Source organism: Oryctolagus cuniculus, chromosome 4, assembly GCF_051225735.1.
Source record: "Oryctolagus cuniculus isolate XC-2025 breed Fujian yellow rabbit chromosome 4, ASM5122573v1, whole genome shotgun sequence".
NCBI classification, from domain to species: domain Eukaryota; kingdom Metazoa; phylum Chordata; class Mammalia; order Lagomorpha; family Leporidae; genus Oryctolagus; species Oryctolagus cuniculus.
Genome location: NC_142870.1, coordinates 48,376,843 through 48,402,959, shown reverse-complemented (window position 1 = coordinate 48,402,959; position 26,117 = coordinate 48,376,843). Strand labels below are relative to the sequence as shown.

At 40.9% G+C, this 26,117-nt stretch overlaps 1 protein-coding gene across 10 annotated transcripts in view; it reads right to left on the bottom strand.

Annotated features, from left to right (window-relative positions):
- The window catches only part of NSUN3 (NOP2/Sun RNA methyltransferase 3), an 88,509-nt gene that overhangs the window by 59,704 nt on the left and 2,688 nt on the right, over window positions 1-26,117 (bottom strand). For 8 of the 10 annotated variants that reach the window (XR_007908929.3, XR_016232395.1, XM_002716753.5 and 5 more), the window contains one exon: window positions 6,803-7,146. Coding sequence is in view for 8 of the 10 variants with exons in the window: in XM_002716753.5 (XP_002716799.1) it covers window positions 6,803-7,146 (344 nt within the window). In the remaining 2 variants the exon portion in view is untranslated. Of the gene's footprint in view, window positions 1-6,802; window positions 7,147-22,677; window positions 22,837-26,117 lie in introns of those variants that run through there. The other 2 variants (XM_089330681.1, XM_089330684.1) reach the window with 1 other exon arrangement.

Below are 26,117 nucleotides of genomic sequence, written 5' to 3'. Positions count from 1 at the left end.
CAAAACAATCAATTTTCAGGTCATCAGCTTCCCAAAAAGAGACATCCAGTGAAGAATCTCCCTTCACAAAGCATTTCACTAACTTCACGAATGAAAATCAAGCTCCCACCCATGCAGAATCTTATTAGGGCAAATCATGCCAGGGTGTACAAACCTTTAGAATACTAAACAAATGTAGTTTAGCACACTTGTTAATAGAATGAATGAGTCTGGGGATTCTAAGATGGCAGAATATGGAATGGTGTAATGTGTTAAGCTAGGGATAAATAGTAATAATTAAAAAAAAGTGTAGGAAGTACATTCTTAGGGGAGATTTAGAGAGAAAACCACAGTGGAAATTCTACAGAAGGAATAGGAACACTGAGGACCTTTGTGGAAGGTGAGGTTGCTCAGCACAAACATGCACACAATACATGACTCCAGCAGCCAAGAGCAGGGGAGGGTACCAGCTTGGAGAGAGAGGTAAGACGAGATTGCAGCAACCCATGGTGATATAGCCGGAGGGAGAGCATGGCATGAGTCCGACCTGCAGCCCTAGGGGCTGGAGGGTACCCATGGCCCCAGTGGAAGTCAAAGGGTCACATTTCTCTCACCCCATCCCCCTAATGGAGCCCCATGTCCAACTGACAGAGGATGGGCACCATTTTGGGCATTAGTGACAGCTGTGGAAGCCCTTGTGCACACGCATAGCAATTGGCTGAGACAGGACGCCATCTTCTCAGCAGTACTGTCGGCAGCAGCAGAGAGAGGGCAACATTTGGCCAGTGGCTCTTCTGTACGTGTATGATCCAGAAATTCTAGCAGAGGGGAAAATCCATATTCCCCAGACTTTGAGTATGGCTGCAAGGATTCACAGAGGACTAGGTACCCACATAAGACTATGAAGCACACCCAGCCTCCCAACATACCACAGGCTCCAGAACTTAAGCCGCCTAGGCAGAGCACCCATGAGCAGCTGGCTTGGGGAACTTGTGTCTCTGTGGATTGGACAGGCTGGTGAGGCAGAGCAGAACCTCTGCACTCAGCAACTGTGGGTGACATGTGTGCTGAGACTGTGGGGACTTGGTGGCTACATGAGAGGGTGCAGGGTGCAGCTCGGTCTATGGGCAATCACTAGGTGCAGTGCAATATGCACTATGGTAGGATCTCTGTTCAGAGTAAGGACGGCCAAGATCATTTGTGTCGTGCAGATGAGTGTTTTACCCACTGGAAGTTTCAGCCAAAACCAAAAGAAATCAGCATATGAAAGAGTTATCTGTCCCCAGATTCACTGCAACTCAATTCACAATAGCTAAGATATGGAATCAACCCAGATGTCCATCAACTCAAGACTGAATAGAGAAATTTTGGTATATATACACTATGGAGTACAACCCAACTTTAAAGGAAAAAAAAATGAAATCCTGTAATTTGCAACAAAATGTATACAACTGGAAACAATCATACTTAGTGAAATAAGCCAGTCCCAAAAAATCAGATATCATGTTTTCCCTGCTCTGGGGTAACTGAGTACCTAAAATGCAATATTTTGGAATGAAATGGACATTTTTAGATTTGATGATTGTTTCAGCCCTTATCTCTTCTGATGAGGAACAGTGGATGTTTTTCTTCATATTATTTGTTGAACTCTTTACTTAGTGTAGAGTTAACCTTATGATCATTAAGTAAACTGAAAACAGATCTTAGCAAAACTTAAGAGTGGGACTAGGAGAGGGAGAAGGAAGAAGGGTTGAATTGTGGGCAGGAGGGAGGGTAGGGAGTGAAGTATCACACTATATTCCTAAATCTGTATTCACGTATCAAAATATATGAAATTTGTATAACTTAAATAAATTTTTTTTAAAAAATAATTGCTCTCCCTTGGTGAATACAGTATTTTTTTCTTTGTATTAAAAGAGTTCTTTCTGTCCCTAGTAATAATTAGGACAAAGGCTTTTGTTTGTAATACTTGATATTAAAGCCTAATCTGGGGCTGGCACTGTGGCGCAGCAGGTCAACACCCTGGCCTGAAGTGTAGGCATCCCATATGGGCACCAGTTCTGGTCCTGTCTGCCTCTCTTCCTATACAGCTCTCTACTATGGCCCGGGAAAGCAGTGAAAGACGGCCTAAGTCCTTGAGCCCCTGCACCTATGTGGGAGACCCGGAAGAAGCTCCTAGCTCCTGGCTTTGGATTGGCGCAGCTCCAGCCATTGCAGCCAGTTGGGAAGTGAACCACCAAATAGAAGACCTCTCTGCTTCTGCTCTCTCTCTGTGTAACTCTGACTTTCAAATAAATAAATAAATCTTTTAAAAAAAAGCCTAATCTATTGAGAACTTTTAGTGTATTATAGCTCTTTTAATATTGTTTTCTGTTTTTATCTGTTTAATCTTTGCAACAAAGGTTATGTAGAAATAAGCACTGTATACTATTGAAATCTAGATCTGTGTCATTAATCTTATTTTTTATTTTTTATTTATTTATTTTTTTGACAGGCAGAGTGGATAGTGAGAGAGAGAGAGACAAAGACAAAGAGAAAGGCCTTTCTTTTTGCTGTTAGTTCACCCTCCAGTGGCTGCCACGGCTGGCGCGCTGCAGCCGGCGCACCACGCTGATCTGAAGGCAGGAGTCAGGTACTTCCTCTGGTCTCCCATGGGGTGCAGGGCCCAAGCACTTGGGCCATCCTCCACTGCCTTCCCGGGCCACAGCAGAGAGCTGGCCTGGAAGAGGGGCAACAGGGAAAGAATCCGGTGCCCCGACTGAGACTAGAACCCAGTGTGCCAGCGCCGCAAGGTGGAGGATTAGCCTATTGAGCCACGGCGCCGGCCATCATTAATCTTGATCTAAAATAGTAAACTACATTTTTAGCACAGCAACTGAAGTAGAATTCATATGTTAATATTTCCTGTTTGATATTTCCTGTGGACAATAAATTGATAAATATATAGTAAAATACATTTCTTGAAAAGTTGATCAGTTATCCCCTACTTAAGAGGATGTACAAGTATTTATTGCAGGTGAAGCAACTTATCAGGTTTGAATCTATATGTCAAATATGCCTTCATGTCATCCTGAAGAACACAACCCAATGAAAAGCTGTTTACATGTTTTAAAAGCAATGTTTTACAATCATAATTTCTTCAAGTATAAGACAAACTGTTTTGTTATTTCATAAACCATTTTTGCTTCAAATGTTTCCATTTTGTAAAATAGGTAGTCTCTTCCTAAAATACAGTCTTCTTATGATTACAAACTGTTATTTATGGTTCTGCATGCTGTTTAGTTTAACATCAAAAGTCCAGACCCTGTATGGTTAGACTGAAAGGCTTTATAAAGAATTCTCTAGCAGCTGGAAATTGAGTTCCTACTTCATATTCTATAAGCTGGGACTATACTCATTTGAGCAGGTTTGAGTTCAAGATGTTTGCTGCTGTTTTTCAATGATTCTTTTTTTCAGTGAAAATTAAATCCTGTGGCAGTGTCTGAAGAGTTAGGAGTTTTTTTTATAGCATGTGTGCATTATGAGTAAGTTGGTTTCAAGATTATTTGTAAATTGTTACCAACCATCAGAAATAAATGTGTTCCCTTTTACAAAAAAAAAAAAAAAAAAAAAAAAAGAGTCTGACCACCAGGCAAGGCTGCTGTTTGTAGTTTAGATGACTTCAAATGCCTTGCTTTCACCGGCGTTGCAGCTCACTAGGCTAATCCTCCACCTGCGGTGCTGGCACCCGGATTCTAATCCCGGTTGGGGTGCTGGATTCTGTCCCATTTGCTCCTCTTCCAGTCCAGCTCTCTGCTGTGGCCCGGGAAAGCAGTGGAGGATGGCCCAAGGAATTGGGCCCTATGCTCACATGGGAGACAGGAGAAGCACCTGGCTCTTGGCTTTGGATCGGTGCAGCGCACCGGCTGCAGCATGCTGCCCATAGTGGCCATTTCGGGGGTGAACTAATGGAAAGAAGACCTTTCTCTCTGTCTCGCTCTCTCACTGTCTAACTCTGCCTGGCAAAAACAAAAACAAACAAAATGCCTTGCTTTCAATGAACTGGAAAATGAGTTAAAATCATAAATATTATTAAAATAATGTTTGATGAAAGGTCCACATGAGATATGGAGTTATGTGGGTGATCCTGTGCCTGGCTGGGAGACTACCTGCCTAGCCCATGCAGGAGGGTTAAGAGGGCACGGCTTGCCATGCCCTGGGAAAAACCCTGGTCGAGGGTACAGCACACTGGAACCCCCACACATGACCTGGCTGCTGGCAGGCGGCAGGGACACCAGGCACCCCCCCCCCCACTTCCTGTTCAAGGGCCTTCTAATTGTCAACTAGGTAAACAGTTCCCGGATGTGGCCCAGAAATATAAAGATCACCTGGAAGGCTACATAGGCTATGTGACCTTCAAGCTGATTGGAGAAGCATAGAGGCACCAGTATTGGTTTTATCCTATAGAATTAGCGTTGTTACCCTGAACTAGCTATTCTTCCTTGCTGGCCCTTTAAAAGCGTGTGCCTGATTGTTAATAAATGGACATGTTCCAAATTGTACATCTCCTCCCTCTCTTATTACCACTCTTATATTTAACAGGGATCCCTTTTCAGTTAAAATTTAAACACCTAAGAATAATTGTGTGTTAACTACAGAGTTCAACTAATAGTACTAGAACAAAAAAAAATACTAAAATGGATAAAGTATTACATTGTACATCAACAAAGAGATGTACAATTTGGGACATGCTCAATCAGACTTGCCCCAAATGGTAGAGTTAGAAACGTGCCAGGGGATTCCAATACAATCCCATCAAGGCGGCATGTACCAATGCCATCTCACTAGTCCAAGTGATCAATTTCAGTTCACAATTGATCACACTGATAGGTCTAAGAGTCAAAGGAATCACATAAACAAGACTAGTGTCTGCTAATACTAACTGATAGAATAAAAAAGGGAGAGATCCATCCATCATGGGAAGTGGGATACACAGCAGACTCAGAATGATAGATGTCCTAAATAGCACTCTGGCCTCAGAATCAGCCCTTAAGGCATTGGGATATGGCTAAAGAGCCCATGAGAGTATTTTAGGCATGGAAAGCCAAGACACTGGGAAAAAAAAAAAAAAAAAAAAAAAAACCTAAATGAAAGATCTCTACAAGTGAGATCCCAGTGGAAAAAACGGGGCCATCAAAGAAGGAGGTACCTTTCTCTGAAGGGAGGAGAGAACTTCCACTTTGACTATGACCCTGTAGGAATAAGATCAAAGTCGGCGCACTCAGAAGGCTTCCATAGCCTTGGCAACTCATGACTAGAGCCTAGGGAGATTGCTGACGCCATAAACAAGAGTGTCAAATTGTTAAGTCAACAACAGGAGTCACTGTGTACTTACTTCTCATGTGGGATCTGTCCTTAATGTGTTGTCCAATGTGAAGTAATGCTATAACTAGTACTGAAACAGTATTTTACACTTTGTGTTTCTGTGTGGGTGCAAACTGATGAAATCTTTACTTAATATATACTAAATCGATCTTCTGTATATAAAGATAATTGAAAATGAATCTTGATGTGAATGGAATGGGAGAGGGAGTGGGAGATGGGAGGGGTGTGAGTGGGAGGGAAATTATGAGAGGGGGACCATTGTAATCGATAAACTGTACTTTGGAAATTTATATTTACTAAATAAAAAATTAATAAATGAAAAAAATAAATAAATGGACATGTTCACCACAACTGTCTCTGGTGCTTCTTGTCAAAGAACATTGTCACCCCACTATCCCGACAGTGTGGGCCTCACAGGATGAGCCCACAACTGGCGCCAGAACAGGGACCTGAATGCATAAGGTAGGGAAGAGTGGAGCCCTCCCTCCTAGATGTGAGGATATCTCCATCCCACTTTAGGAGCCCCCACCGAGGTCATGGGCTCCTGCTATGTTTATTGGCTTGGACCTCTCTCTGCAAAGTGAGAGGATATCTCCGTCCTGTTCTAGGGGCCCCAGCTGTGTTTATTGGCTCCAAGCCCAGAGTTATAATTCAGAAAGAGATTAAATAAACAATGAAATCACTACAATACAATTCTCTCCATTTACATCCTCTTATTTGTGTGAACAACAGAATTTGCAACTTCAAAATTATCAAACAATCAGAATTGACATCTCATCTGCCAGTAAGTGATATTCATCCAGAGAAACTCGAATTAGTTTTTAAATGGGGAGAGGGGACTGGCATTTGGCATAGAAGTTAAGATGCCGCTTTGTACACCTGCATCCCATGTCAGAATGGCTGGTTTAGAGTTGCTCCCCAACTTCCAATCCAGCTTCCTGTTGTACAACCTGGAAGGCAGTTGATAGTCCCCATACTTGGGGCCCTGCAACCCATGTGGGAGACCAGACAGAGTTCCTGGCTCCTGGCTTCAGCCTGGCCCAGCTTCAAACATTGGGATGGATGGTCTCTCTCTCTCTCTCACTCTTTCATTAAATAAACGAGTAATCTTTAAAAAATGTTTTGCTGCAGAGAAATGTGACAGAGACATAAGTACAAGATTCTCGCCTATAAAAGTAAGTAATAAAATTTAAAAATCTTCTGTCATCAGCTTATCAGCCTCTATATTATCTCACAGATTTGTGCTAAAAAATGCAGTTTTTTCCCCCCAATTACCTAAGCACCTTGAACAAGATGCTACTTATACACACTGATTTCCTCATTCTTCTTCAGTGGGTCCTGGTTTTCAGGTTTTCTACATTTGCAAAGTCAATCTTACAATTCCCCCATAATACTTTGCAAAGTAATTTGTAACACATGGATATTTAAAAGTTGCCGATTACTGAGAAACACACACTACCTGGATAAGCACACTGCAGCAGGGCTACTGATTTCCCTCCAGGAGCAGCACACAGATCCAGAACCTTTTCCCCATCCTGTACTTCCAGAGCCAGTACTGGGAGAAGAGAAGCAGCGTTTAAAAGATAGTATCTTTTCAGGTTTCCGATTTGGTATCTTTCTGAAGTCATTCGGTCTGGAGTTTTGCTAAGGTAACACTTCATTGATTTAGGATAGTAGGGTAAAGATCCTTGAAAGAGCTTGTGGTAGCCCTTCAAATGTAAATCCTTTTCCAGTTCAAAAGGGTAATTGAATCTGTTGAGCAGGACAGCATATTGCCAGCATGAGGGAGATGTGAGGATATCCCTATAAAAGCAAAAAGAGAGAAAAAGGAATATTAATACATATATACATAAATATAGTTTTATGTTACTCATTGGGTGAATGTGGTCCTCGTTTTATACATCACTTACCTATGATTTTGAGACATGTAATCAATATTCTAGACTTTGTCTTCTGTCTGATGTAACTCAACCCAGCACTGTTATGATCCTGTCTTTATTTTAAAAGTTTTCTATTTTATTCACTGTGGGTTTTAAAATTTTAATTTTGGAGTCGGTGCTGTAGTGTAGCAGGTAAAGCTGCCACCTGCAGTGCTGACAAGCCATAAGAGCACCAGCTGCTCCACTTCCAAACCAGTTCTCTGCTAATTTGCTTAGGAAAGCAGCAGAAGATGGCCCAAGTGTTTGGGCCCCTGAACCCACGTGGGAAAACCAGAAGATCCTGCCTCCTGGCTTCAGATCAGCCCAGATCAGGCCTGCCATTGGGGCCATCTGGGCAGTGAACCCACAGATGGAAGATCTCGTTCTCTCTCCCAGTCTCTCCATAACTCTGCCTTTCAAATATATAAATAAATCTTTATAAAAATTTAATTTTGATCACTAAGTTTTCTTAGTACCCTTTAAGTCCTGCATGGAAGGGGATGGCTCACCTGCATCAGTCTCATCTCTCCTGGCAGAATATCTTACCAAAAAAACCATGGCCTGCCTTTATGTAACTCTAAATCTGTCAAAATGGATTCTTATCTACCACTCTTTCCACAATGAAATATTTAGATTAGAGACAAAATTTAAAACCAGCAACTATTAATGTTGGAGGGAAAAGTATTATCCAAAAAGAGTGTTTGAAAGAATTAAAGTTTTCCTTTGACTAGGATACGGAATGCTACCTACAGTTAACTCTACAGTAATGGAGTTAATGAAGCAATGAGTGGCTCAGATAATGCAAATTCAAGGATGATTTAAAATCACAGACTGATGATGCAGACTTTGCCCCCTGCAGCTTTACTTTCCTAAATTTGTATTCAGTCCAACAGTTAGATCTCTTGACAATCACAAGCTCACATCAACTGACAGATGATACAGCAGGAAATATTTAATTTATTTACTAGCTGACCTTTCTAGCTGAGTTATTTGGGTGCCTCATTAACCATGGTCAATTAAATAAATTCCAGCTGCTACTCACCCTGGAGGTGCCTATGTGAGGAATGGCTAGATTGAAATGTAACACCTGTGACTGGAAGTATGCCATGTGAATTTCAATTTAGGGTGAACATGTGGAACTGCTTTCTCCTTTCACTGCCTCTTATGATGGATGGTGTGTCAGAGGCACCTGGTTCTCCTGTTTCGGCTATTTTGGAGGATAACGATAAAGAGGCTCACAAACTTTAGTGTGCATAAGTGTCTGTAAAAAACACCACTGGGCACTGCCCAGAGTTTCTGGTGAGTCTGAGGTAGTGCCTGCAGTTTGCATTTCTTTTTATTATTATTATTATTTATTTGAAAGAGTTTTACACACACACACACAGACAGAAAGAGGGACAGAGGGAGAAGTCTTCCATCCGCTGGTTCACTCCCCTGTTGGCCACAACGGCTGGAGTTGCACTGATCCAAAACCAGGAGCTTCTTCCAGGTCTCCCACACGGGTGCAGGGGCCCGCAACCTTGGGCCATCCTCTACTGCTCTCCCAAGCCACATTAGAGAGCTGGATTGGAAGTGGAGCAGCTGGATCTCGAACCAGCGCTCATATGGGATGCTGGCACTGCAGGTGGTGGCTTTATTTGCTATGCCACAGTGCAGGCCCCCAGTTTGCATTTTTAAGAAGTGTCTGGTGACACCAATACTGCTTATCTCCAGAACCACACTTTAGGAACTGTTGCTTCAAAACAGACTCAAAAGGAAGATCTGTGAATGCTAGTGTCATAAATCTTATGGCAGAATATCCTAACCTTACTCTCCAAGCCAAGTGAAATGCACTCAGCATTGTGAGTCATGTATAACAGAGCAATGGTCAGAAACATAATCTGATCTACACAGACTGTAGTGGATTGGCTTATATCCTGTGCCTACCCCTTAGCTGTGAAAGAACAGAACATTTTGTTAGGAATGGCCAGACCACTGGGGCACAAACTGTTAATTCTAGGGGCTAGCACTGTGGTGCAGTAGGTTAATCCTCTGCCTGCGGTGCCGGCATCCCATATGGGCACTGGTTCTAATCTTGGCTGCTCCACTTTCGATCCAGCTCTCTGCTATGTCCTGGGAAAGCAGTAGAGGATGGCCCAAGCACTTGGGCCCATGCACCCACATGGGAGACCTGGAGGAAGCTCCTGGCTCCTGGCTTCAGATCCACTCAGCTCCAGCCATTGCAGCTATCTGGGAGTGAACCAACGGATGGAAGACCTCTCTGTCTCTCCCACTGTCCATAATTCTAGCTCTCCAATAAATAAATAAAATTTTTAAAAACAACAACAACAAAAAAAACAATTCTAAAAGCCCTGGTAATATGGGGCACAAATACTGAATCACAAACCTGACAATTTATTGCCTGATATGCTCCAACTGCTGCGAGTGTCTCTCTCTCTGGACATAGCATATTGACCAGTTTATACATGGTAAATTAGGGGTCATCTGCCCATTCAAACCCACCTTACCAGAGTAGATGTGGGTCTCTGCAAGTCCACATGCTCCTCTCCCAACAAACAGAATAAATAGGCTGCTGCCCACAGCTCAGGGGACTGAATCTCTTCTCAGATCCCTGCTTGCTGGCCAAGAATACTTCTTACTGCCCCCACCCTTTTCTCTGCTATCCTGTTTTGAATAAAACTCTCCTGCTTCAACCAGTTGCATCTTTGCCTCATCAGAGCATAAAGTGGAGAACCTAAAACACTTTGCATCAGTTATTCTTGGATATTTACTCTAAAGATGAATTTTAGAGTCAACTGGTGAGTTAAAGATAATTTATTAAATATTTGTGTACAGAGGTATAACAGCCCCACCTAGGACTACAGAAGTATTAAATGCATTAAAATTGCAGAAAATTAACATCTGTAACTGAATACAAGTCTTTCCATTCCTGACCACAATGTTTCTCCATGTATTTCTATTTTTTTCAGACTTCTTAACAAAGGTTATGATTAATTCTGTGTATTTCCTTTCAAGCAATTCTTTGAGGTTTTTTTCAATTAGAACACTGCATACATTTGCATATTATGCAATATGTTAAATATTAAAGAATGAGTAGCAGGAAATAAGGAAGTTCCAGGACAAAGGCAATAGCACATGTACAGACAACACAAATATAAGGACAAACAGAGTTATGTGAGGAATTAGTTGTCAGGTGTGGCTGATGGCAGAAGATTCTACGGACTAAGTATAGTATGGTAAAGATTTTGAATTTTAAAAGTGATAGGAAGTCACTGAAAGACTTTAGGATGGGATAGCTCAATTGAATTTTAAAATATGTACTAGGGCGGGGCTGGCGCCGTGGCTCACTTGGTTAATCCTCTGCCTATGGCACTGGCATCCCATTTGGGCGCCAGGTTCTAGTCCCGGTTATTCCTCTTCCAGTCCAGCTCTCTGCTGTGGCCTGGGAGGGCAGTGGAAGATGGCCCAAGTGCTTGGGCCCCTGCACCGGCATGGGAGACCGGGACGAAGCACCTGGCTCCTGGCTTCGGATCAGCACAGCGCTGGCCATAGAAGTCATTTGGGGAGTGAACCAACAGAAGGAAGACCTTTCTCTCTGTCTCTGTCTCTAACTCTACCTGTCAAATAAAAAAAATGTACTATGGCAATGACACAGAAATATGCACAAATTACTCAACTCATTTTTTAACAACTAGACAAAGGAAGACCTTTGTGGGAATGGGAGCAGTAGGAAGCTAATGGACGTCAATTGGTACATGGAATATTTTCAGGAATTTGTAAATTTGCAGGAACACCTAAATGGGCCTGTCTCTGAAGATTTACAACATAGTTCTAATCCCTGTTAGACCAGCAGACTCCCAAATCCTTAAGTTGATGTATAACCTGCCTATGTGCCTGCTGGCTTGTAGACTTGCTCGTACCCTCTAAACAAAAGTGGGAGTGCAGAGCTATTCAGTGGCATGCTCTTGGAATGGATGTGCCCATGTCCTGTCTCCCCATTTGAAAAACCCTACAGACCTTGATTAGAATAAGCAAAATTTCTGATCCCTCCTAACTGCACCTAGCCCTCTGAGCTCTTTGAATGTCCTGGAACAAGTTTCTTGAGCCTTTACCACTCTTGGCATTAACTACTCCCTGTGGTTAGGTTGACCTTTCTTTTCTTGCCCAATGGTTCACTCTTCAAGGGGCTTTCATCTCCCCAAGGAAGCTTACCATCTACCACCTAATCCACCTGCTCCACTTTCTTCTGATATTATTAATACAACCTATTGGTTGCTGTTTACAATGTTCATTTTGCATGCTTACTTCTCATAACCATCACACCACCTGGAAAGGCAACCAATACCTCCTATTTTAGAGGTAAGGTAACTGAGGTTTTCACTGATTTGTCAACTTACCCAAGGCCATGTCACTAGTAACCGAAGTAATGATTCAAAATCAGGCTGATTTTCAAATGTAATAGGAGTGACTCTCAAAGACTGAGACCCTGGCTCTGCAGCACCAGTGGCAAACACAGGGAGAAACAGAAAACTTCTACCCCAACCCTCACTTAGGGCCAGTGGCCCTGAGCTCCCTGTAGCAGGATCACTGAATTTAACAATGAGAATATCTTGCGATATGCTACCCATTAGGCCAACTGTGACAGAGTCAATTCAAAGAAAGGACTGCTAGGGCCAGCTCTGTATTACAGGGGGTAAAGCCAGTTCGAGTCCCCACTGCTCCACTTCCGATCCAGCTCCTTGCTACTGTGCCTGGGGAAACAACGGAAGATGGTCCAAGTACTTGGGCCCCTGCATCCACATGGAATACCCAGAAGAAGTTCCTAACTCCTGGCTTTGGCCTGGCCCAGCTCTAGCCATTGTGGCCATTTAGGGAATAACCAGCGGATGGAAGATCTTTATTTCTCTCTCTCTCTCTAACTCTTCCTTTAAAATAAATAAATAAATCTTAAAAAAAAAAAAAAAAAAAAAAAACAAAGAAAGAAAAATAAAAGACTAACTATGGCTGCTCATGCTGGTACTTCCCAGCTCTAAGAAAGCAAAGCTGCATGTTACCGTTTTACAACTCCCCTGCACTCACTTGCCACTGACTTCCAGTACCCCTCCCAATACAAACACCTCTCCTGTAACCGCACTAGTTAAGCTGTACCCTGGGGCTGGAAGGGCAGTAGCTACTCAAGTTCAAAGGTCTGATGGGTGTGCAAGTAGCCCTGCAGGCAGTACATAATGTAGTATAAATAAGACTCAAGAAGACAGTGGCAGACATCATACTCCAGACTTCCTCCCAAGATTCATAATCATGTAGCCTGGAGCTGCTCCATTTACTGGTCTTCAAGTTCACGGAAAGTTTAAGTACAGCAGCAGAATGCAGAATTGGGACCCAAAATGTCACTGACCTGCAAATACTTGACAGTGCATCTATTACCACTTTGAAAACAACTGTGCACCCTCTGATATATTTATGTGGATATCAAAATCTTTGCCTTATGTTTAAGGATGCAATTTCCAGTACACTGTAAAAATAAAAACAATTTTTTTTTCACAGGCAGAGTTAGAAACAGAGAGAGACAGAAAGAAAAAGGTCTTCCTTTTTCCGTTGGTTCACCCTCCAAATGGCCACTACAGCCGGCGTGCTGTGGCGAGCATGCTGTGCTGATCCGAAGCCAGGAGCCAGGTGCTTCTCCTGGTCTCCCATGCGGGTACAGGGCCCAAGCACTTGGGCCATCCTCCACTGCCTTACCGGGCCACAGCAGAGAGCTGGACTGGAAGAGGAACAACCAGGACAAAATCCGGTGTCCCAACCAGGACTAGAACCCCGGGGGCCGGCGCCACAGGCGGAGGATTAGCCAAGTGAGCCATGGCACCAGCCAAAAATAGAAATTTTTAAATACACAATACATCACTTTTTTAAATGTTTCCAGTGAAACCTAGTATCAGAATGATTTTGATACTCATTGTCCACTTAAAAATTAAAATTTTAAAAAACGCTTAAAAATTCAGTAGTTGGGTATTAGGCATGGTGGTTAAGAAATGTGGCCACTTGGGAATCCTAAATATTGGAGAGCTTGGGTTTCAGTCCTGCCTCTGCTCCCAATTCTAGCTTCTTGCAAATATGCACCCTGGGAGGCAGCAGGTGATGGCTCAAGTAGTTGAGTCCCTGACACCCATATGGGAGACTGGAACCAGCTCCTGGTTCTTAGTTTCAATTTGGCCCAGTCCTGGCTGTTGGGAGACATTTGGGGAGTAAACCAGCATATGAGAGATCTCTATTTTTCTGTCTTTATATTTTAAATAGAAAAAATGAATTGAAATTTTTAAAAATCATTAAATGAGGGGCCAGCACTGTGGAGCAGCAGTTTAAAGCCCCAGCCTGCAACACCAGCATCACACATAGAGACCAGTTCAAGTCCCGACTGCTCCACTTCCAATCCAGCTCCTTGCTAATGCCCCTGGGATGGTCCAAGTTGGGCCCCTGCCCCTGCACCCATGTGAGAGCAATGGAGAAGCTCCTGTCTCTTGGCTTCAGATGGGCTCAGCTCTGGCCATTGTGGCCATTTAAGGAGTGAAACAGCGGATGGAAGACTCTCTTTCTGTCTCCACTTCTCTAACTCTTTCAAATAAATAAAATAAATCTTGGAAAAAAATCATAAAATTTTTAACAGGAAGCAATTATTAATTTTCCTTTTATTTACATTCTTTTGATATAACTTTATTCTAATATACTTTTATACTTGAATTCATTTTTTAATAGAAAGAGTAGTGGTTTACATTTTTAAAGGTTTATTTATTTATTTATTTGAAAGGCAGAGAGACAGAGATAGAGGTAGAGATTTCCAATGCATTGGTTTACTCCTCAAATGCTTGCCAACAGCCAGAGCTAGGTCAGGCCAAAGCTGGGAGCCCAGAACTCAATTCAGGTCTCCTAAATGACAGAGACTCAAGTACTTGACTTAAACCCAAGCAGTCTGATATATAGATATATACATACACATGTATATACTAATTTTTTTTTTCCTGTGGACTTAAATCTCCATGGTTAAAGTGGTAACTTTTGGATTCAGTTATCGATATTAGTATGAAATTAATCAAAACATTAATTGGATAAACATTAAAAATAAAACCAGAGAGGAAATTATCTCAATGAAATGAGCTTTTGTTTCCAAATATCCATGGATCAGTATCATTTCTTATTAGAATGAGTCAGACTTTAACATCAATTTTATACTCATTTCGTGTGTTTATAAAGGCTAGGAAAAACCTTAAATAAGTGGATGCAAAACATTTTGTTATGGTGATGTGTCTCATTTCTTTTTTTTTTTTAACTTTTATTTAATGAATATAAATTTCCAAAGTACAGCTTATTGATTACAATGGCTTCCCCCCACATAACTTCCCTCCCACCCGCAACCTCCCCTTTCCTGCTCCCTCTCCCCTTCCATTCACATCAAGATTCATTTTCAATTCTCTTTATATACAGATGATCAGTTTAGCATATATTAAGAAAAGATTTCAACAGTTTGCACCCACATAGAAACACAAAGTGAAAAATACTGTTTGAGTACTAGTTATAGCATTAAATCACAATGTACAGCACATTAAGGACACAGAGCCTACATGAGGAGTAAGTGCACAGTGACTCCTGTTGTTGACTTAACAAATTGACACTCTTGTTTATGGCATCAATAATCACCCTAGGCTCTTGTCATGAGTTGCCAAGGCTATGGAAGCCTTTTGAGTTCACCAACTCTGATCATATTTAGACAACGTCGTAGTCAGAGTGGAAGTTCTCTCCTCCCTTCAGAGAAAGGTACCTCCTTCTTTGATGACCTGTTCTTTCCACTGGGATCTCACTCGCGGAGATCTTTCATTTAGTTTTTTTTTTTTTTTTTTGCCAGAGTGCTTGGCTATCCATGCCTGAAATACTCTCATGGGCTTTTCAGCCAGATCTTCGTGAATTAAGGGCTGATTCTGAGGCCAGAGTGCTGTTTAGGACATCTGCCATTCTATGAGTCTGCTGTGTATCTCGCTTCCCATGTTGGATCATTCTGTCCCTTTTTTATTCTATCAGTTGGTATTTGCAGACACTAGTCTTGTTTATGTGATCCCTTTGGCTCTTAGTCCTATCATTATGATCAATTGTGAACAGAAATTGATCACTTGGACTAGTGAGATGTCATCGGTACATGCCACCTTGATGGGACTGAATTGGAATCCCCTGGTATGTTTCTAACTCTACCGTTTGCGGCAAGTCAGCTTGAGCATGTCCAAATTGCACATCTCTTCCCTCTCTTATTACCACTCTTATATTTAACAGGGATCACTTTTCAGTTAAATTTAAACACCTAAGAATAATTGTGTGTTAATTACAGAGTTCAACCAATAGTACTAGAACAAAAAAATACTAAAATGGATAAAGTATTACATTGTACATCAACCGTCAGGACAAGAGCTGATCAAGTCACTGTTTCTCATAGTGTCCATTTCATTTCAACAAGTTTCCCCTTTGGTGCTCAGTTAGTTGTCGCCAATCAGGGAGACCACATGATATTTTTCCCTTTAGGACTGGCTTATTTCACTCAGCATAATGGTTTCCAAATTCCTAACAGGGATCACTTTTCAGTTAAAATTTAAACACTAGGAATATTTGTGTGTTAATTACAGAGTTCAACATATGATATTTGTCCCTTTGGGACTGGCTTAATTCACTCAGCATGATGTTTTCCAGATTCCTCCATCTTGTTGCAAATGACCAGGTTTCATTGTTTTTGACTGCTGTATAGTATTCTATAGAGTACATGTCCCATAATTTCTTTATCCAGTCTACTGTTGATGGACATTTGGGTTAGGTCCAGGTCTTACCTATTGTGAATTGAGCTGCAATAAACATTAAGGTGCAGATAGCTTTTCTGTTTGCCAATTTCATTTCCTTTGGATAAATTCCAAGGAGTGGGATGGCTGGGTCGAACGGTAGGGTTATATTCAGGTTTCTGAGGAATCTCCAGACTGACTTCCATAGTGGCTTAACCAGTTTGCATTCCCACCAACAGTGGGTTAGTGTCCCTTTTCCCCACATCCTCTCCAGCATCTGTTGTTGGTAGATTTCTGTATGTGAGCCATTCTAACCGGGGTGAGGTAAAACCTCATTGTGGTTTTGATTTGCATTTCCCTGATTGCTAGTGAACTTGAACATTTTTTCATTTGCCTGTTGGCCATTTGGATTTCCTCTTTTGAAAAATGTCTATTGAGGTCCTTGGCCAATCTCTTAAGTAGGTTGTTTGTTTTCTTGTTGTGGAGTTTCTTGATTTCTTTGTAGATTCTGGTTATCAACCCTTTATCTGTTGCATAGTTTGCAAATGTTTTTTCCCATTCTGTCAGTTGCCTCTTCACTTTCCTGTTTCTTTTGCAGTACAGAAACTTCTCAATTTGATGCAATCCCAAATGTTAATTTTGGCTTTGACTGCCTGTGCTTCTGGGGTCTTTTCCAGGAAGTCCTTGCCTGTACCTATATCTTACAGGGTTTTTCCAAGGCTCTCTAATAATTTTATGGTGTCGGATCATAGACTGAAGTCTGTAATCCATGTTGAGTGGATTTTTGTATAAAGTGAAAGGTAGGGGTCTTGCTTCATGATTCTGCACATGGAAATCCAATTTTCCCAGCACCATTTATTGAATAGACTGTCCTTCCTCCAGGGATTGGTTTTGGATCCTTGATCAAATATAAGTTGGTTGTAGATGTTTGGATTGATTTCTGGTGTTTCTATTCTGTTCCATTGGTCTATCCAACTGTTTCTCTACCAGTACCATGCTGTTTTGATAACTGCCCTGTAGTATGTCCTGAAATCTGGTATTGTGATGCCTCCGGCTTTTTTTTTGTTGTACAAGATTGCTTTAGCTATTCAAGGTCTCCTGCATCTCCATATGAATTTCAGCATCATTTTTTCTAGATCTGAGAAGAAGGTCTTTGGTATCTTGATTGGTATTGCATTGAATGTATAAATTGCTTTTGGGAGAATGGACATTTTGATGATATTGATTCTTCCAATCCATGAGCATGGAAGATTTTTCCATTTCTTGGTATCCTCTTCTATTTCTTTCTTTAAGGTTTTGTAATTTTCATCGCAGAGATCTTTTATGTCCTTGGTTAAGTTTATTCCAAGGTATTTGATTGTTTTTGTAGCTATGGTGAATGGGATTGATCTTAGAAGTTCTTCCTCAGCCGTGGCATTGCCTGTGTATACAAAGGCTGTTGATTTTTGTACACTGATTTGTATCCTGCTACTTTGCCAAACTTTTCTATGAGTTCCAATAGTCTTTTAGTTGAGTTCTTTGGGTCCCCTAAATAAAGAATCATATCATTTACAAAGAGGGATAGTTTGAGTTCTTCTTTCCCAATTTGTATCCCTTTAATTTTTTTTTTTTTTTTTTTTTTTTTTGCCTAATAGCTCTGGCTAAAACTTCCAGAACTATATTGAATAGCAGGGGTGGTGTCTCATTTCTTTGAATTCTTCTGAGTTATATTCCTAAATCACTTAGTGGGCTGTTGTAAGTGCTCATAGATTGTCAGCTGAGAACTCAATTGGGCCTCCTTTTCTTTAGTTAAAAGAGTCATGACTTGTCAAAGAATTTGTTAGTTATGAGTTATTTACTTTCCAAGCCCTTACAGTGACATTTGATTGTCACTAGCATACAGTGGTTTTGATATCCTGAGGTCATGATGGTAAAAATGTACCTTTCTTTGTAAAGGGAAAGGTGGCAAATTGAAGAATGGAGGTTGGGAATGAAGAATGAGCCTTCTCTTTTTTAAAGTGGGAATAAGGATCTGGAAGTTGATCACTATAACTTGTTTGTGCCTGTGTATCTGTTAAGAAGTCTTTTAAAAAAAAATAAATTTATTTTCATTTTCAAGTGAAAGGCAGAAACTGGGAGAGTAAGACAGACCAACAGATTTCCCATCTGCCAGTTCACTTCCCAAACCCACATGCAACAGCCAGGACTGGGCCAAACTGAAGCCATGAGACAGGAACTCTATTCAGGGTACCCATTAGCAAGAAGCTGGATCAAAAGTTGCACCAGCATCAAAAAAGGAAGTATCTTTCTCTGAAGGGAGGAAAGAACTTCCACTTTGAATATGGCCTTGTCTAAATAAGATCGAAGCTGGTGAACTCAAGGGGCTTTTATAGCCCTGGCAGCTCATGATAAGAGCCTCGGGTGATTACTGATGTCATAAATAAGAGTGGCAATTGTTCAATCAACAACGGGAGTCAGTGTGCACCTACTCACCAGGTAGGAACTCTGTCCTTAACGTGCTGTACTATGAGAATTAATGTAAAACTACTACTCAATCAGTAGTCTATACTTTGTGTATCTGTGTGGGTGGAAACTGTTGAAATCTTTACTTAGTATACACTAAGTTGATTTTCTGTATATAAAGATAATTGAAAATGAATCTTGATGAAGAATGGGGTGGGAGAGGGAGTGGGAGATGGGATGGTTTGCTGGTAGGAGGGAGGCTATGGGGGGAAAAGCTGCTATCATCCAAAAGTTGTACTTTAGAAATTTGTATTTATTAAATAAAAGTTGAAAAAAAAAAGAAATGATTAAAAAAAAAAAAGTTGGGCCAGGACTTGAAACACACATTACTGCTTGGGCTGTGGAAATCCCAAATATTCACTATGTAAAGTCTTTCTGAATCATGCTTTATTGTTACTCTTACCTCCAAAATGCTGACAGTACTGCCTTCTCACCAGCATTCATTCATTCTGTAATTATACATTGTGTATCATCTATATATTAAGCATATCTATCTATTGTTGTTAATATGAAAGTAGCTTCTACTTAAATAAGAAATAAGATACATATTAAAGAAATAAGAGATACATATTAAATAAAGCTGAATAGATTGTACAAAGGAGTGAACAGATTTTGAGAATAGTCACTGAAGGTATATTAATGCAACACAGCACAAGTCACACTGCCTGTTTACCTATTTTCAAACTAGTTTATGTGGGAACTTTAACATTTTTCCATTTCCATGCTACGTGGCTGAGGCTAAGCCCCTGAGTAAAGTAACAAAATCAGAGTCTGATTCAAAGATTTCTAGACTAATTACTATTTTTAAGATATTCAAGTATTTAAATATTTTTATAAGAAATCTGAGATGGACTCTTTCTTTTTTTAAAAAAAGATTTATTTATTTGAAAGAATTGAGAGAGAAAAAGAGAGATAATCTTTCGCTGGTTCACTCCTCAGATGGTCACAATGGCCAGGCCTGGGCCAGGCTGAAGCCAGGAGCCAGGAGCCAGGAGCTTCACCTGAGTCTCCCACGTGGGTGGCAAGGGCACAAGCTCCAGGGCCATCGTTTGCTACTTTCCCAGGCCATTAGCATGGAGCTGGATTAGAAGTGAAGCAGCCAGTACAAGAACCAGAACCCATATGGGATGTCAGCGTTGCTTTACCTGCCCACAATGCCAGCTGTTCAAGTACTTAAACATTTAAAAAATAGATAAAATTTTTATTTGACAGTATGATTTAATTCAACTTTTCTATACCTTTATTCTTTTCTATTTCTCCACTCTATCTTCCTATTTAATAATGAGAATAAAAAAAATTTTATCTAGAAGCTGTGAAGTACAAATGGTACAATCCTATGGATTACACAACCAATTTAAATTTTCATGGTTAAAATATTAGGAATTCCTTGTTTTATTGTTACTATCATCCACCAGAGGGTGCTAATTTGATAATTTTAAAAGCCTAGTTTAGAAATGAATAATAAATCAATTCATAGCAAAGCACCAAAGTATGCTTTCAAGCTATTTTTATCCTTCGGATATTTTGACTTTATTTGAAAGGCAGAAGCACAGAAAGGGAAATAGATCTTTCCCTACTACTTCACTCCCCAAATGCCCACAACAGCTGTGATTGCGAAGCATCAAGCCAAGAGCCCAGAACTTAGTCTAGATCTCCTACGTGGGTTACAGGGCTCCACATGCTTGTGTCATCACCTGCTGCCTTCCTACTAGGAAGCTGGAATCAGGATGGGGGACACCAGGACCCAAAAACTCCATTATGAGATGTGGTGTCTTAACCACTGCACCAAAGGCTCACCCTTATCCTTCAGCAATTCCGATGAGTAGATGACCTCCTACTCTTTCTTGGGAATATTTCTTTCCTGAATCTCATAGAGTGACAATCTTTATCAAAATTTTGCCAGGTAAGAAATTCTGAGTGAAGATTTGTGTTTCTGGTAGAGACAACGAAAGGCCAAAAATAACTAAACATTGAAGTCTCTCATGTTAGGGGTACTGTGTACATGCTTCCAAGGCTGAGATTCTAGATCCTCCCCAGGAACACAGATGAAAAAAGATGGATATTTAAGTCACAGAGATGGATCTGCCATAATTGTGAGAGCACCTAGTGATTGTTCTAACCTCCAACTTTAAAGGGGCTAAAAGTTACTACTTCACAGGGATTTGTACAGATTGAAGTTGAAATGTGTATAAAACCAACATATTTTGTATACATGTAATCTTATCTTCCCAAATTTTTATATGAAGCTACTACTTATCTAGGTCATATATTAATTACAAGATGATGGTGGAATTTGAACACACTTTTTTTTTTTTAAAGATTTATTTATCTAAAAGGCAGAATTAGAGAGAAAGGGAGATAGAGAGAGAGCTCTTCCATCCACTGGTTCTCTCTCCCAAATGGCTGCAATCGCCTGGGCGGGGACAGGCAGAAGCCAGGAGCCACGAACCTCTTCCATGTATCCCATGTGGGAGCAGGAGCCCAAGCACCTGGGCCTTTCTCCATTGCCTTCCCCGGCTTATTAAAAGGGAGCTGCATGGGAACAGGAACAGTCAGGACTTGATCCAGCACCAATATAGGATGCTGGTGCTGCAGGCAGCAACCCAACCACTGCGCCAGAGCACTTACCCTGAACGTATACTCTTAAATCACTTCACATGGGGAGAGAAGTGAAAAGAGCATTTTGGCAGAAGGAATAGCACATCCAGTCCCAAAGGCATGAAAAAGGCAGGTTAAGATCTTTGATCCAGTGGCCACTTCACCTATAGTGCCAGCATCCCATATAGGCGCTGGTTCAAGAACCAGCTGCTCCACTTCCAATACAGCTCCCTGTTTATGTGTCTGGGTAAAGCAGTAGAAGATGGCCCAAGTTTTGGGCCCCTGCACCTACATGGGAGACCCAGATGAAGCTCCTGGCTCCTAGCTTTGGCCTGGCCCAACCCCGGCTGTTGCAGCCATTTAGGGATTGAACCAGTGGATGGAAGATTCTCTCTCTCTCTTTCTGCCTTTCAAATAATAATCTTTTTAAAAAAAAATTTTTGGTCCAAATGTAATGTTGAACACACTTAAGAAGCAGACAATTATACTCCAGGGATGTCACATGGAATATGATAGCACTCTGGAAGCAACACAGCAGGGTGAGTAGGACACTCAAGGCTCTTTCAAATGTGAGTTGTATATCCTTGGGCTAGTTACTTAACCTTTGTGTGCCTCAGCTTTGCTATCTGTAAATGGAAATTATTTCAGAGGCTTATACAAAGGATTATTACTTAAATTGTCATTAGAACACTGCCTGGCACTGAGTATCATGAAAATGGTTGCCAAAAGGAGTAAATACATAAATACTAAAGTTCCAAGACCATGGCTGATACGTTATACCAGAAAAAAAAAAAAAAAAAAAAACATGCTGAAAACCTAACTATTACCAGTAAAGAAAAAGATTCTGAAAGGTCACCACAAAACACACCAAACACGAGTAAGGGAGAAAGTTTATTGTCTGGAGGGGGAAACCCGACAGGCTGCTCCTCATGCATGAGAGAACAGCCTATACTAGAACAGGTCTTACGTAGCTTTGCAGCGGTAAGGAAGCGGGAGCAGCAAATCCCATTAGGGTGGGGGTAGAGCTGATGCTTGTGATTGGGCCACTTGGTCACCTAACTTCTAGTAAGCCAGCTTGGGCTTAGGAAGAGGGTACCATTTTACTAACAGATCCAAATTAAGAAATGTGGAAGAAGCAATAGCATTTGGCAAACATTTAGATTTTGATGAGGGTAGAGTAGTTATGTAGGGTAGTATAAAGCTAGGGAGTCCCTAAAATCACCTGCATTCTAACATCAACCATGAGTTCCAAGGTCCCCAAGACCACTTTCAGGTTTATTCTATGACACACAAAACACACTGGAAACTGTTATAGTTAGGATTCATCACAACAAAAGCATACAGATTACAATCAGTCATGGGAAGAAATTCACAGTGTGGCCACAAAAGTTTAATGCATGAAGCTTCCATTTGCCTTTTCCAGCAGCAGAATCATGAACAAAGCTAACTTTTCCCAGCAAGCATACGTGACAATATGCATGGGAGTATCGCCATCCAAGAATACTCACCAAATCCTTAGTGATTTTTATGTCGCTGTGGTCATGTACATGATTGACTAACCATATGTTTGATTTTAAATCTCTAGCCTCTCTCGGGGGGTTGAGCCCATATTTGTAGTCCACAGCTTCCAACATGAATCACATTAAGACAAGTGTGACCCACGCTCCCTGGTAAAGAGAAAGTTCCAAGGACTTAGAGATCAGGAGCTGAGGGCAAATGCTAGGCCTATTCCAGAGTAAGGTTCATGCTTTACCACAAAGGCAGTCAAAGTGTGGATAAGAAAGGAGGTAAAAAGATTGTGAAGCCTTCAAATGAGATAATGTAAGCCGTAGCAAAAGCAACCTAAGTATGGAAAGGAAACAGTTTAATATGCTTTGAAATGTGCTAAGCATGACAACTTAAAAGTATGGAACTGAATCTTGAGAAGGACCATGCAGCGTAAGATGACATCTCATTCATGGATATTTAACATTATTCCCTAAATTGGCTTCTCTGAAGGAGAACACATAAGCAACAAGGAGAGCAAAAACTAAACCATGGTAAACTCCAACTCTGAAGGGCTGTTCAGAGGGTAATTCAGCAAGAAAAGTTATTACACAATAATAAAACTAGGGGCTTGTGTTGTGCAGCGGGTTGAGGTATGATTTGTGATGCCAGCATCCTACCTCAGAGTGCCAGCCCCTGCCACTCACAGAGACCTAGATAGACTTCTGGTCCCCTGGTTTAGTTCCCAATATGAAAATCTGAGGAGTTAACTAGTGAATGGAATTTCTCTCTGTCATTCTGCCTTTCAAGTACATAAATAAATCTTTAAAAATAATAATAAAATTAAAATAAGTACTAAATCTCCCCCACTACTACAGGAAACCAGAAATATTGAATAAATTACTTCCTAGATAGAGAAAAAAAAAACTTGCTTTCCTTACCAAAAAATAGGCTCAGCAAGCATGGTACCTTGCAAACAACTACAAAACAAAAATACATAATTCTGTTCTTATTTCCTTATGCCAACTTCTATGCTTAGTTTACTTTCTAAGCTGAGACAGGCTTTATTTTGCCTAAAGCAAATTTAGCATATGTTTATGCAAAATTTAAATTACCATGAAAATCCAACAAAAAGGTAGATGACGCAGAAGACACAACTAATTAGATCAATTTAAGGTTCACTGATAATTTGTTTAGGGTCAAATAATAATTTACAAGTCTGTCTCAGCACACTAAATAGAAAAATAACTCATTATAGGATACACGTATCCAGATTACTATGACGTCTGCAACAAAGTAGTTCTTGAGATTTAAGAATGGGATGGAAGACCGAGTAGGAGGTGGGATGGTTTGAGGTTGGGAGGGCATGTATGGGGGGAAGAACAGCTATAATCCAAAAGTTGTACTTATGAAATTCATATTTATTAAATAAAAGCTTTCTATATATAAAAAAAGAAATCATCCAAGCATGTCTAATTACATCCCAGCTATGAGAGGCAGTGGAGAAACTGAGCACAAGTCTCAGCTCTGCCACACACCAGCTGAGTATCAGGTGAAACAGAAAAAACAAACCTCACAGACTTGCTTTGAGGATCACATCAGTCAGTACTTCATGGCATATAATAAGCCTGCAGTTGATGTTTGGTTATTTAGCTATCATAATTGAGTCCTGGCATACTGAAAACCCCAGGAATTTATTACACACATCACTATTCATTCCTTCTTCTCTGTGATAAGAAGACACCCATTTTGATGTCAGTTTTGAAAAAAAAAACACAGGGGGTGAACCAACAGAAGGAAGACCTTTCTCTCTGTCTCTCTCTCTCTCTCTCACTGTCTAACTCAGCCTGTCAAAAAAAAAAAAAAAAAAAAAGAAAGAAAGAAAGAACACAACTATAAACTAAGTCTTCATATTATAGTATTTATGAGTTTCCCAGTTTAATTTGTCGTAAAATTATCTTAGAACCAGGGGCCAGCGCCGGCATCCCATATGGGCGCCAGTTCTAGTCCTGGTTGCTCCTTTTCTACTCCAGCTCTCTGCTGTGGCCCGGGAGGGCAGTGGAGGATGACCCAAGTGCTTGGGTCCCTGCACCTGCATGGGAGACCAGGAGGAAGCACCTGGCTCCTGGCTTCAGATCGGCGCAGCACTGGCTGTGGCAGCCATTTGGGGAGTGAACCAATGGAAAAGGAAGACCTTTTTCTCTGTCTCTCTCTCTGTCTATAACTCTACCTGTCAAATAAGTAAAATAAAATAAAATAAAAGGCATGGGAGGATGAAATTATAGAGTAAGTTTTTAAAAAAAGTTAAAAAAATTATCTTAGAACCACCTATTAGGAAAGATTAAATCTCTTTGCTTTAAAAAACATCTTTGTAAAGTAGTATTTTTTAGTTTATTTATTAAAGAATTTATTAATACATTAGATTCTCAGGGTTTCAGGAAATGCAAACTTACTACAACACAATTCTCAATTCTCATGTTAATCACAAAGAGTTCAGATTCAATGTAGTTCACAGATACAATTCTAAGAATATAAGGATATACCTTTTCTTCCCCCTTCCTCCACTCTCTCCATTTCTTTTTGTTGTTGTTGTTTAATTAATTAGAAAAGCAGAGTTACAGAGAGACAGAGATCTTCCACCTGCTGGTTTATTCCCCAAATGGCAGCAACAGCCAGGGGTGGGGCTGGGGCTGGGGCTGGGACAGACTGAAGCAGGGAGCCAGGAGATTCCTCCCGGACTACCACTGCAGGTGCCAGAGGCCTAAGGACTTGAGCCATCTTCCACTGCTTTCCCAGGCTCATTAACAGGGAGCTGGTTTAGGAAGTGGTACAGCCAGGACTTGAACCTGGGCCCATAATGGATGTGGGCAATCACAGGTGCCAGCTTAACTTGCTGCATCACAATGCTGGCCCCTCTGTTTCTTTCTTTCATTTGTAACTAAATATTTCTTAAGTTGATCCACAGAGACATGGAATAAAATCCAGGATATTACTGTCTGAAATTTAATGTGTATTTGTGTACATGTGTTCAAAATATAGCAAGTCACAGACATAACAGGGTGAAAATGTGATTACCAGTATGACAGCCTTCGCTTTAAAGATTTACTGTATTTTTTCCTGAACCTCAAGTTCCAGGTATTATTAGAAGCCATGTAACTTTATTCCTCTGTTCAAAATGTATTAGGCTTCATGCCTCACTTCACCAGCAGCTCCACCATTTCCACAACCTGTATTCCTCCTTTTGTCACCAAGACTTGCTTTTTCTTCAGGCTTTCAAGTGCACCCTCAGGCTTTGATAAGTAAGACAAGGTCCTCAGAGCCAGTGCTGTGGTTCAGCAGGTTAAAGCCACAGCTTTCAGCGCTGGCTTCCCAAACAGGCATGGGATTGGGTCCAAGCTGCTCCACTTCCAATTCAGCTCACTGTTAATACACCCGGGAAACCCATGTGGGAGACAAGGAAGAA